Genomic DNA, 13,249 nt, shown 5'->3' with positions numbered 1-13,249 from the left:
GGAAATGCTTCGTTACCACGATTTCATGCACCTATGATTTATTTTACTCAGTTTCTTACCTAAGAGTAACAGCTATTTTCTCCTCTGGTTGAACACTGTTTCGAAATTTGGAGTTGTTCCGGAAGAGAAATGGACGGAATATTTGATGCAGCTCATCAAAGGAAGCACAACTCATCCTGAAATAATTAAAAAACTTTTTCCCGTCCCTCCTGAGTTCAGGGTATAACGTATAGAAAGCACCTTGTAAATTCCGTTGAGCATTTAAGGGATGAATCCACAACTCACGAGGGCGACTTCTCTTTAATCGGCGGTACAAGCACCATTTCGCGATTGCTGCGAGTCGACCCATGGTCAAAACGGTACTGACTGCAGCTGTGGCGAAAATCATATTTTCTGTGGAATGTGTGAAAATCGGATAGCGCGCCGAATAAGTGTGAAAAGGCCGCTGGACATTCGGATCTCCTTCAACCGGTTTTCTACCTGCTCACCGATTCGGGCTGCCGGACGAAAAACCGCATAGTGTGAAACCGGCCTAATTCTAATTGTTCCCAAGAAGACGTGTTGGTATATCACTTCTGGTTTTTGTGTTTGTTTTAAAGGCCACCACATACTAAATATTCCTCTTCCCCCCTTAATTATGTGTTTACGGCAGAAATATGTTAAAATTAATAATAATAAGACTGAGAATAGGGACATGTAAGCAACATGGCGGTTATCGTGGCTAGTTTGTAGCCTGTTGATTTCTGTTGCGTCCAGTAAATTTTTAATTTCGCTTATTTTCCTGCCCGTCTCCACCACCTCGTGGAGGTGGATATTCATGGGGAGTAAATGAGAAGTTATGTTTATTTCAGCAGGTCTTACTCTCGCCATTGTCTCCTCCACGAGAGTGGGTAGTGATATTGAGGTTAAGGGAATTATTGGTCTCTGTATTTCAATGGCGGATTTATATTTCCCGACTCCTCTGAGTTGGGCGCTGTCTGACAAATACATGCAACCCCCTTTTAAGCTGAGGAATCCTCTTCCTGACAGTGGTACCTTCATGGCGTTGCCTGTAGTAAGAGAGCCGTCTCTACACGTGATTATACCAGATTCTGATGCCGGAATTACGAAAAGCCAAAGGTTTGGTGTTGGGGTCCTTATCCACAGGGGTCTTTTTAATTCTACTACTCTAAGGTCGCATTCGGAGCCAATGGACATTCTGTTTTTAAAAATTCCTACTGTGCAACTTTCTGTATGGCTGTGGAAATCGTGAACAATGGATCCTAGAGGGCATAGTCGGCCGTTGCTGATTCGTTTACATAATTTCTGTTCTTCTCGCGAGAACAGCACATAGTGTAAATCCTGGTTGGATTATAATCCTATAAATTCGCTGTCTGGTTTAATCCTTTCCACTCGGAAAAAAAATGACTTGTGAACCCCCCCCCCCCCCCCAGCTCGTAATTAATTAGGCATTTTTACACTCAAAAATGATTATTTTATTAAATCACAATTTTTCTTCAAATAATGCTAAAAAATATCTACATAACTACTTACACACCGACAGTATCAGTAAGTTTTGAACTTTTTCAAGGTGTGGTACCTTTCAAAACACTCTCCAGGGTGTAGACCGGGATTTTTAGAGCAGGTTTTACAAAAATAGAGAGTCTCTCTGCGCTGTCCAGGAACTTTTCTGTTGCTGCAACATGCACAATCCTTTGTCTTCTTAGTTGGGTGAGCAGCAATAAAGTGAGGAACAGGTGCCAGTCTTTCTTCTTGCTCCGGTGTAGATGGACGCCCTCTTTTCAAACTTGATCGATTACGGTGATCGCCAACTAGCTCTGTGATCCACTTCTCTCTGAACTTGTAAAAACTACTAAAAATGTAAGTTCCATTGTTGTATGGCGATTCGTAGGGAAACGGAGTTACCTCGTTCATCGTGTACGTTTCGGAGTCCACTAATGGAACCTTAATTATTAATGTGAGATTTCCACCCACTGTGGAAGCCGAGACGTCAACGATGTCGCAGAAGTAATGGAATCCTGCATACGTGGGTTCGATTGGGAAAGCTAAGCCGGCCGGAAGTTTGATTTTTCGGAGTTCCGGAATGAGGCGTTCAGGTGATAAAACTAAGGGATTTATTTTTCCTTGTCTCGCGTCCTCGAATGTTTTCAGTATCAACTGCATGTTATCCTTCGCTGACGTTATTAACACTGTTAGAATGTTGTGAGCTTCAGTTTCGGTCCGGATAACCTGAAGTTGATCGAAGCCGACATCGGTTGGTCCAGTGGTTAGCGCAACTGATCATAGACCTAGATGTCCCGGGTTCGAATCCCGGCCTCGGTGGCAAGATTTGATGGTCTCAGATCTTGTCACCGTGGAGTGGCATGGATGTTTCTCTTCGTTTCTTCCTTCGTTTCTTCCTTGTACTTCCGTTTCTACTGTTGTTGTAATCTTCCCATCATTTAGCGGTGGCTGTTTGTTTACACGACTAAGGCCAATGAACTAACCTAGAGTGCGCAAGCTCTCAAAAAAAAGTTAATCGAAAACGTTCGCGACGTCGTGGCTAAGTCCACGCTCCATTGCTGTGATAATACCTATTGCCTCCTCTATTCTAATTCTATTTTCTTCCCAATCTACTAAAGTACCATTCAAAGAATGTATCGTAGCTGACATGAGTGTGGTTTGCTGTGCTGCCAGACTGTAAATATCATGGGTACCTGCACTAATTTCTTTCAATTTTTCCTCGAAGTATTCTCCGTCAGCTGCGTCTAAATTACCTGGAATGAGTTTGATGGCCGTTCCTAACGAGTTGAAAATTCCTTTTCTGACTCTCTTAACATGTTTCTGTACTTCTTCTTTTCCCGAAAAATTACTAGTCAATGAATATTCTATGAACTTAGTTCCGGGTTTCCCACGACTTACGTTTCAGATCTGCTCGTGCTACCCCCTCCGCAATAAAGGCCATCAGCTTAACTTCCACGTTTTCCTCTTCAAATGTTAGTCCATTGGCCTTCAAGTCATTTAGCTCTCTAATTACATCCCTGAGGAAAACGCTGAAATCGTTTGGTTTTTTAGCTCCTTCATAAACCCCAACAGTGAAAAGTAATCTCCCCGTTTTCAACGATTCGTGAGAGATGCTACAAATTATTGGCCGTACACTAATTTTTCCACGCTTGTCTGCTGAAAAACCATCGGTAGAAATGCGGATTTCCAGCCTTGCAATGCCCCGTAGAGTCCCAAACTTTTCTTTATATTCTCTCAGGAAACGGATAAGTCCGTCCTTCAAGGTTAAATGAATATATCTGCCCGGGCGACATGACCGAGATTTCACTTTCGATGTGGTGTTCAAGAATGTGCGTGAGCATTTTGGTAGGTAATGACCGAAATCTTTATGCTCACGCAAAACATCTAATAATTTTTGGGTGTCAGTATGTTTCAAACGTAAGCACACTTTTTTTAGTTTGGGCAGTAACTCCTTTGCCCCACAAGACGGGTTTGTAGTTATTCGTGCAGAGGGAATTTCCCCTGGCAAATCCTCAGCCGGACTTCCGGCTCTGACTTCATGTTCAACCGATATTTCATCCTCCATTGATGTAGGTGATTTTGCTCCCGAATCCGCCCTTGGAGATGATTGACAATTTTCCTCCTGGTATGCATTTTCACGAATCACAAAAATGTTCACTTTAACGGAACGCCTATAATTGCTAATTAAAGGGTTATAGGAAGTTGAAAACGGATTTGATTTCAATCGAAAAAGTGTATTGTTGTAAATCAGAGGAACAGGGAATGCATGGCAGTTGAGCCTGCTCCACCGCGCGTGAGAAGTTGGTTGCGACTGATTTAAGGAGCGCTAAGAAAGCAGAGGAACTGAAAAGGGTGGGTGATCATCTAGTCAACAGATGTGACCCTTGAAATAAAGGCCTTTGCGCGAGGCAGTGCAGCCATAGTGATGCCTTTCATCTGAAAGGTCCAAATCCGAATCGTCAAGAGCCCGCAGTAACTGTTCGATTTCTAAGTCTTTCATTGAAATTGCAAAAGCACTGGAGCATGCAGTCCTTTTGAAAGGACATGTAAACAAAAAAAATCCTCCGCGTTCTTTTTTCCGTCAAAACATTTAAAATTTACCTAGAAATCACGACCAAATTGCTTCTACGTGGAACACATATCACCACTTTGGATGTTGTTATCATTCCGGTATCAAAATAAGGTTATAAACAAAACGTTCCCGCGCGAACGGTTTCTTAGCGACAGGTAAGGTTACATCTGACGCCAGTAAGAAGTTTCAAAATCGCCCGACAGAGGTCAGCACTTGTCAAGCAGCACCTACGAGAGGCCATCTAATGATGTAGTGTTTGCATTGTTGCATCAATTCAGTATGAAGGCTAGAGATAGTCCGCATCTGCGATGTCCTTTTAAAAGGACAGGGTGTGTCAACGGGTTAACGGAACGCCTATAACTGCTAATTAAGGGTTATAGGAAGTTGAAAACGGATTTGATTTCAATCGAAAAAGTGTATTATTGTAAATCAGAGAAACAGGGAATGCAGGGCAGTTGAGCCTGCTCCACCGCGCGTGAGAAGCTGGTTGCGACTGATTTAAGGAGCGCTAAGAAAGCAGAGGAACTGAAAAGGGTGGGTGATCATCTGGTCGACAGATGTGACCCTTGAAATAAAGGCCTTTGCGCGAGGCAGTGCAGCCATAGTGCAGCGTGCTTTGAAATGCATCCCTTTCCAGCTTCTTGGAAATGCATTAGCTTCACGCCTCTCACTCTTGCTGAAAATAAGAGGGTCAGAGATAGATAAAACAAAACAGTGAGAATGTAACCAACGCACGACGGAACAGATCTTCACGCTGGCTGGTAATGTTATGTAAGGTATCTTGTCAGCTCTGCTCACCAACGTCTTCATCTGTAACGAGTGTGAAATCAGCTGCTGAAAGTTGAGCACATATATCGTTTAAGACTCGGCGTGGCCTCTTCAAAGCAAGCCATTTTTTACGTGGTCGCCCACGTTTTGGAGCCTGAGTTGTCTTAAATGGATTCATGGCTAAAATCTCCTCGATGCAAAAGTATTTGGCGTAAGGTGAAGGTCATCCTGTTGATGGTCGTACGCAGGAGTCTGCCCGAGCGGCTCGGCTTGGCGTCCTCCTTGTTCCTTTGATCGTCAGGTTGGCACGGATGCTTGGTGTTAGAGCGGTCTTCAGGGTGGTACCTCTTCAGCTGCAACGCTTCAGTTAGCTTTGAAGTATGGATCGCGGCGCGGTAGCACTAAGGCGCAGGCGGGCACGAGTTCGCCTCCGGGTGATTATTACGTTTAATCACCCCACACCTGACACCAAATTTGCGATGGGCAATGGGGGAAATCTGGGATGATGTGGAAAGAAAATATAGAATAGACAAGAACAGACAAGAATAGACAAGAATCTCAAGATAAAGGAAGCTATTCACACAAAGGTGTGAAAAAGGTACAAAAGTATAAAAATATAAATTTTATAAAATAAATGCATCTGCTAGTAACTATCGACTTGTCGAAGAATTCCTTCAACATATTATGCGTCAGTTGACTAAGAACCAAGGGACTTATTCAGTTATATTCTAGATGGTAATCAAAAAGTCATCTAGGAGGTAACAGAATTTAGCTGTAACTAAGAATTTTCGTGCAAAACTTGGATATGTGATCTGGAGATCACAGAGCATAGCTCAAGAAGATTTGATTAATCTTCATCGGAATCAGAGTCATCTCCAGGCTTGTAAGCTTTATTGCAGATCTGCACATGGTTTGGGGTGAACCCTGGGCTTACAGGTGCAAGATCTGCAACAATGGCAAGTTTCCTGTCTTCGTCGATCTCAAGACCCTGAGCTTTGGCGACGGTTGCTTTTAAGTATTGTCGAATCAAGAACTTGATGTATGCGAAATTGTTAATTCGATTCGCCATGCCCCTATATCTTCGAAGGCCTTTGTCGTTGTCAGCCTTTATCAAGAGCAAAATGCATGCTCCTGCTAAATCCTTGTACCGCGTTGATGAGGCTTCCCCAAGGTTATTATTGAAGCCATAATACTTGTCATCCTTAATGATGCCCATTGCTGTGCGGAACCGACCGAGCTGAGCATAATATGTATGCAATTGGAAGAGATTTGCCCAGTAAAACTGCTTGTGTAGATTCAGAGCAGATTTGATGCTCGTGAAGCTTGTCAGGTTATACCATTCCGCTTGCTCCACGGTCAATTTTATGCGGAGGCACTTATTCGGTACTAGGGTTTTCCAGTATTCGATCATAGCCTGGACATCAAGGCTGTTGAGATATTCACCGAACGTTAGGTATATGGCCTTGACGAGGTCGCGATCCAATTTTCTATTGTACCCGAACATTAGGCACCCTTCCGACACTTTATTAAGGAATACTACGGTGCATTCCCCGGTCTTAACAACTGCTAGGACTGTGTGAAGAAGTAGTTCCGTCCCGAAATTTGGATTCTTGCGCTTGTGCTCGTTCATTCCTGCAACTAAAATGGCCATGGCGTTCTCGAAGCTACCCCCACGAATTGCTTACTCGAGAGCATCGTCATTTGCGGGGTTTGGATAGAAACCGATAGCTCTCGCTCTAATAGCTGCAGAAATATCCGGATCTGGGAAATCTAAGATCTGCGAAACCGACATTCGGAGCAGTTCCCGGGCTTCATCCTCTGGCGTCCCTTAATACGTCGCGGTGCAACGCGTGTTGCCCGTGTGCGTATTGCCGGGGAAACTTCCGAGTTTCCAAATACCTGGTGGATCCGCCGTGGCGGGAACACATGGCTAAAATCTCCTCGATGCAAAAGTATTTGGCGTAAGGTGAAGGTCATCCTGTTGATGGTCGTACGCAGGAGTCTGCCCGAGCGGCTCGGCTTGGCGTCCTCCTTGTTCCTTTGATCGTCAGGTTGGCACGGATGCTTGGTGTTAGAGCGGTCTTCAGGGTGGTACCTCTTCAGCTGCAACGCTTCAGTTAGCTTTGAAGTATGGATCGCGGCGCGGTAGCACTAAGGCGCAGGCGGGCACGAGTTCGCCTCCGGGTGATTATTACGTTTAATCACCCCACACCTGACACCAAATTTGCGATGGGCAATGGGGGAAATCTGGGATGATGTGGAAAGAAAATATAGAATAGACAAGACAAGAATAGACAAGAATCTCAAGATAAAGGAAGCTATTCACACAAAGGTGTGAAAAAGGTACAAAAGTATAAAAATATAAATTTTATAAAATAAATGCATCTGCTAGTAACTATCGACTTGTCGAAGAATTCCTTCAACATATTATGCGTCAGTTGACTAAGAACCAAGGGACTTATTCAGTTATATTCTAGATGGTAATCAAAAAGTCATCTAGGAGGTAACAGAATTTAGCTGTAACTAAGAATTTTCGTGCAAAACTTGGATATGTGATCTGGAGATCACAGAGCATAGCTCAAGAAGATTTGATTAATCTTCATCGGAATCAGAGTCATCTCCAGGCTTGTAAGCTTTATTGCAGATCTGCACATGGTTTGGGGTGAACCCTGGGCTTACAGGTGCAAGATCTGCAACAATGGCAAGTTTCCTGTCTTCGTCGATCTCAAGACCCTGAGCTTTGGCGACGGTTGCTTTTAAGTATTGTCGAATCAAGAACTTGATGTATGCGAAATTGTTAATTCGATTCGCCATGCCCTTATATCTTCGAAGGCCTTTGTCGTTGTCAGCCTTTATCAAGAGCAAAATGCATGCTCCTGCTAAATCCTTGTACCGCGTTGATGAGGCTTCCCCAAGGTTATTATTGAAGCCATAATACTTGTCATCCTTAATGATGCCCATTGCTGTGCGGAACCGACCGAGCTGAGCATAATATGTATGCAATTGGAAGAGATTTGCCCAGTAAAACTGCTTGTGTAGATTCAGAGCAGATTTGATGCTCGTGAAGCTTGTCAGGTTATACCATTCCGCTTGCTCCACGGTCAATTTTATGCGGAGGCACTTATTCGGTACTAGGGTTTTCCAGTATTCGATCATAGCCTGGACATCAAGGCTGTTGAGATATTCACCGAACGTTAGGTATATGGCCTTGACGAGGTCGCGATCCAATTTTCTATTGTACCCGAACATTAGGCACCCTTCCGACACTTTATTAAGGAATACTACGGTGCATTCCCCGGTCTTAACAACTGCTAGGACTGTGTGAAGAAGTAGTTCCGTCCCGAAATTTGGATTCTTGCGCTTGTGCTCGTTCATTCCTGCAACTAAAATGGCCATGGCGTTCTCGAAGCTACCCCCACGAATTGCTTACTCGAGAGCATCGTCATTTGCGGGGTTTGGATAGAAACCGATAGCTCTCGCTCTAATAGCTGCAGAAATATCCGGATCTGGGAAATCTAAGATCTGCGAAACCGACATTCGGAGCAGTTCCCGGGCTTCATCCTCTGGCGTCCCTTAATACGTCGCGGTGCAACGCGTGTTGCCCGTGTGCGTATTGCCGGGGAAACTTCCGAGTTTCCAAATACCTGGTGGATCCGCCGTGGCGGGAACACTTGGCTAAAATCTCCTCGATGCAAAAGTATTTGGCGTAAGGTGAAGGTCATCCTGTTGATGGTCGTACGCAGGAGTCTGCCCGAGCGGCTCGGCTTGGCGTCCTCCTTGTTCCTTTGATCGTCAGGTTGGCACGGATGCTTGGTGTTAGAGCGGTCTTCAGGGTGGTACCTCTTCAGCTGCAACGCTTCAGTTAGCTTTGAAGTATGGATCGCGGCGCGGTAGCACTAAGGCGCAGGCGGGCACGAGTTCGCCTCCGGGTGATTATTACGTTTAATCACCCCACACCTGACACCATGAAGAATATTGGGGGGGATCAGGAACCTTACAGGAACCGCAGGAGAAGTAATACTCACTTTTGGGTGGGAATAAACTTTTATCAGAAGAAAAACTAAAGAGAACAACAATCCAAGACTTTCACTTCTTCGACAAACTTTTTAGGTTAACATTATAAAACTTTTTTACAAAAGAAACTCCTCCCTTTCCGAAGCTCCATCAGCTGATGCCGATCGGGGCTTGGACATCCAGCCCGCCCTGAACCCCTTTAGGGGTTCAGACCGAGACAGACGTCCACCCCCTACCAGGCATCATCCTGAAGAGCCCAGAAAGGGAGGGTATTAGCACCGAACCAGGGGAGGGACCTAATTAAATATCGAGGATGGCCCCTCCGCCTGGGTTCAGGCGGGCCACAGCCCAAAGGTGTCTTGGTAGGGTTAACTTAATAGCCTCTATCCTTTCTGCTAGCGCCTCAACTGACAACGATTCCAAACCCATCTGTTCTTGCCTTGCCTCATGCCTCTCTTCTTCTCTCCTCTGTGGCCTTGCCCTCTCCAGAACACGCCAATCTTCTCGTCTTTCCGCTTCTTCTTCCTCCTCACTGTCCTCATTCAATACATTCCTATCCGTCGGTGGTGGCCGTAGTGCTTTATGCAACTCTTCCATGGCCCGATCCTTAACGTTTTTCGCCAGGGAAACTCTGCAGATTGGGCAACTTTGTAATCGAACCCGGCATTGGTGACAAATTCGATGCCCGTTACTGCACAACTCGAATGGGGGCTCAGCGGTGAATAAACAAATGGGACACTTCATAACCGCTCTCCATCGTTTCAAAATTCGCGTTCGATAGGATCGTGATCGCTGCATACTGAAACAGTACCCGAAGAGAACGAGGGTTAGATTAGGATAAACTTTTACTAAAAATTTTGGGGGGAAGGAGTGGAGGATGGGAGAAGGGGCTTTTGATTTTATTCCCTTTTTTCCCGCTCTATATTTTTTATAATGGCCATGTGATTTCTGTAGTACAGATCATCAAATGCCAGAGTAGCAGTTAACGCAAAATTTGAATGTCTGTCCAGACCTCGGTACTTAGCATTAGGATCGTCTTCTTTTTTGCCGAAGGGAGTTGAAGCCTCAGTCTTATCAGGACCAGATTTGGGAAGTTCATTTTCGGAGGGGTTGGGGACGGGGGATTGATGTCTTGACGGGGCAGGTAGAGGGAAGCCATCCTTTAAAGGGGTCGGGAGGGAGCGTTCATCCTTTGAGGGGGTCGGGAGGGAGAGTTCATCCTTTGAGGGGGTCGGGAGGGGAGTTCATCCTTGAGGGGTCGGGGGGGAGTCACCTTTGAGGGGGTCGGGAGGGACAGGAAACCGTTCTTCTCCATTCTAGAAAGTCAATGTTAAGGGGACATTATTGGCAACGGGTACAATTTGATTACAGGCCTCCTGAGCATTCCCGTGGCAGTAATTACTTCAGCCACCCTTACATGCCCATCAGGATCTGGGAAAATTTTAGCAATTCGCCCTCTTTTCCATGTGAGCGGGGGTGCCTGCGCATCGTGAATCAAAACTAACGTTCCTTCCTTTATACTCTTGGTGACTTCTAACCACTTGGACCTCTCTTGCAACGTGTGGAGATATTCAAAATGCCATCTTTCCCAAAAAGCCTGTGCAAAGAACTCAACGTACGTCCACCGCTGCAAGAAAGGGGGGTTTTCAATATCGTACTTTTTCTCCGGAAGAGAACTTAAAGGTCTTCCTATCAAAAAATGTCCAGGGGTGAGAACCTGCAAATCCCTGTGATCGGAAGACAGCGGAGTTAATGGCCGCGAATTGAGAACTGCTTCAATTCGTGACGTAAGAGTCTGAAACTCCTCCTGGGTGAGAACTGTCAAACCACAAACCCTTTTAAAATGATATTTGAAACTCTTAACTGCTGCTTCATAAAGTCCCCCTAAATGAGGTCCCATTGGCACGTTAAAGTGGAATTCAACCTTATTGTTCACAGAAAAATGGACCAGCTCCGGCTCTGTTCCCGATATAAGTTTCAAAAATCTATTTGCAGCTCCTGTATGGTTACTGGCATTATCACAATAAATATAACTAGGTAACCCCCTTCTTGACACGAAACGCTGCAAAGCAGCAACAAAGGCATCAGTTGTTAAATTTGACACCATTTCCAAATGAACAGCCTTTACGCTCATACAAACAAATACACAAACATATACGGCAAACACTCGAGCGAATCTAGTTTGATGGATCTTCACTTGGAATGGGCCACAAAAATCAAGAGCTGTTTTAAAGAAAGGGGGGCTTTGTTGAACCCTGGTTGCGGGGAGATTTCCCATGAGAGGAGGGGAGACACTTGACGGCTTTACCCTGAAACAGGCGATACACTCATTCACAACCATCCGCGTCAGTCGCCTGGCAGCTAAAATCCAGAATTTCTGCCTTAGTAGCGATTGGAGTAATTGTGATGGTGCATGCAAATTTTTCCGGTGATAATAAACAACTAATAATTTTACTAACGGGTGACGCGACGGAAGAAGTAAGGGATAACGCACTGATTCTGGTACTGTTGCATGCGCTAGCCGGCCTCCAGCGCGCATCAAGCCATTTGGATCTAAAAATGGTGTCAACCGCTTTACCGCGTTAAATTTCGATGGTAAACGTTCGCCTTTTTCTATCAAAAGTCTCTCCCCCCTAAAACTATCCTTTTGAATTAAAAGGAGAGTTTTTGTTTCCGCTAACTGTAACTCCTCCGCAGTAAATTTTCCTGTTTTAATCTTTTCCAATTTTTTAATATTATCAACTAATAATATTTTTCGGACCAGAAATCTACGAACATAAGCCATAGCATTAATTGTTTTTGTCCACGTTGACAAATGAGGTATTTTTATTTCCTCATCTTTAATTTCCTGTTCTATTTGTTTCACAATTAAGGTGGGACTTATTACTTTTAATTCCGGTAATTTTTGGCTGGATGGTAACGTTGTAATAGACTCCGGCCATTTCTCTATTTTCTCTTTCAGCCATTGTGGTCCCTCCCAATAGAAATAATTCTGTAATATTTCCTTAGGTAAAAGACCTCTACTTGCTAAATCCGCCGGATTATCCTTACCTTCCACATGTTTCCAAATAACTTTTTCCTTTAATTCTTGTATCTGTACCACCCTGTTGGAAACAAACGTTTTTAACCGATAACTTGGAGTCTGAATCCATGTCAACGCAATTGTTGAATCAGACCATGAAAAAATTTGTTCAACACCAAAAAACTCCTTCAATTTAGGAACATACTTTTTTATCAACGTGGCCGACAACAATGCTGCACAAAGTTCTAATCTAGGTATTGATATCTTTTTTAAAGGCGCTACTTTTGATTTTCCAAAAACTAATTGAATCTTTGCCTTATGATTCTCTTCAGAAGGTAGAGGTGGTATCCTTACATACATCAAACTTGCTATGCCAGCCTCACTCGCATCACAGAAACAGCATACTTGCACCTTCCTCCCTTCAGTGTCAATAAGCCTTGGGATAGATATTTTACTCAAACAAGGGAGTTGGTCCACGAAATTTTCCCATTTAAAAATTACCTCCTTTGGCAAGGGATCATCCCAGTCCACACTTATCAACCATAATTCCTGCATAAATACTTTTACCTTAAAAATGACTGCTGTCAGCCAGCCACAAGGATCAAATATTGAAGCAATAAGAGAGAGTAAGCTCCGTTTTGTGGTTGGAGCTGGCATACTAATTATTTTGTAAGTGAAGGCGTCTTTTTCCGGAGACCACTGAATACCAAGAATTTTATGTTGTGGATCCTCAGGGTTCCCTTTTGGCATCTCAAGATCACCTATGGGAAAACCCTCCAAAACATATTGTGAATTAGAAGTCCACTTTCTCATAAAAAAACCTCCTTCTTCTAACAATAAGATTACCTCTTCAAGCAATTCCCGAGCTTTTCTCTCATCCCTCTCTCCATGTATCAAGTCATCCATATAAAGACTTGCGTAAAGAGCTTTTGCAGCTCTAGGGTATTTATGACCGTGGTCTTCTATTAATTTTTTTATTGTTCGAATCGCCAGAAAGGGGGAACAATTAACTCCGAAAGTTACTGTAGTCAAAGCATATGTTTGAAGAGGTAAATAAGGCTCAGATCGCCACAAAATTAATTGATACAAATGATCACATGGGGCTAACTCAATTTGTAAGTACATTTGCTTTATATCCCCCGAGAAAACAGTCCTATGTCTACGAAAATTTAACAAAATAGTCGGTATCTCTTCCAATAAAGAGGGACCAGGTAACAATAGGTCATTCAAAGATAACCCGTTTGAAGTCTTCATGCTAGCATTAAACACCGTTCTTAATTTTGTTGTACTTGAGGTTTCGTTTATCACTCCATGATGACTCATATAGAAATGTGGCACCTCTGTAGAAGGAGTAGGAACTGGCTTCATAT

General features: G+C 44.0%; 1 protein-coding gene across 3 annotated transcripts; it reads right to left on the bottom strand.

Annotated features, from left to right (window-relative positions):
- Positions 1 to 4,548: 4,548 nt before the first annotated feature.
- LOC109042664 (uncharacterized) lies at positions 4,549 to 11,283 on the bottom strand. Of its 3 annotated transcripts, none has more exons than XM_072304843.1 (3): positions 10,131 to 11,283; positions 9,878 to 10,077; positions 4,549 to 9,656 (listed from the first exon to the last, which is right to left on the bottom strand). In XM_072304843.1, exons 1-3 carry the CDS (start codon positions 10,170 to 10,172, stop codon positions 9,158 to 9,160), a joined length of 741 nt encoding a protein of 246 aa, XP_072160944.1. In that variant the 5' UTR covers positions 10,173 to 11,283; the 3' UTR covers positions 4,549 to 9,157. The 3 variants fall into 3 exon arrangements, with proteins under 3 accessions (XP_072160944.1, XP_072160945.1, XP_072160943.1); XM_072304844.1 differs by having other exon boundaries at positions 9,878 to 10,047; XM_072304842.1 differs by having other exon boundaries at positions 4,549 to 10,077.
- Between the last annotated feature and the right edge of the window lie 1,966 nt (positions 11,284 to 13,249).

This window comes from Bemisia tabaci, chromosome 10 (assembly GCF_918797505.1).
Source record: "Bemisia tabaci chromosome 10, PGI_BMITA_v3".
Classification (NCBI taxonomy): domain Eukaryota; kingdom Metazoa; phylum Arthropoda; class Insecta; order Hemiptera; family Aleyrodidae; genus Bemisia; species Bemisia tabaci.
The sequence above is the reverse complement of the archived record's forward strand: the minus strand, read 5'-3'. Positions and strand labels throughout refer to the sequence as shown.

Bases quoted from the DNA above. Each gene is read 5' to 3' on its own strand.
- LOC109042664 (XM_072304842.1), bottom strand. From the start codon at position 8,239: ATGGCCATTTTAGTTGCAGGAATGAACGAGCACAAGCGCAAGAATCCA.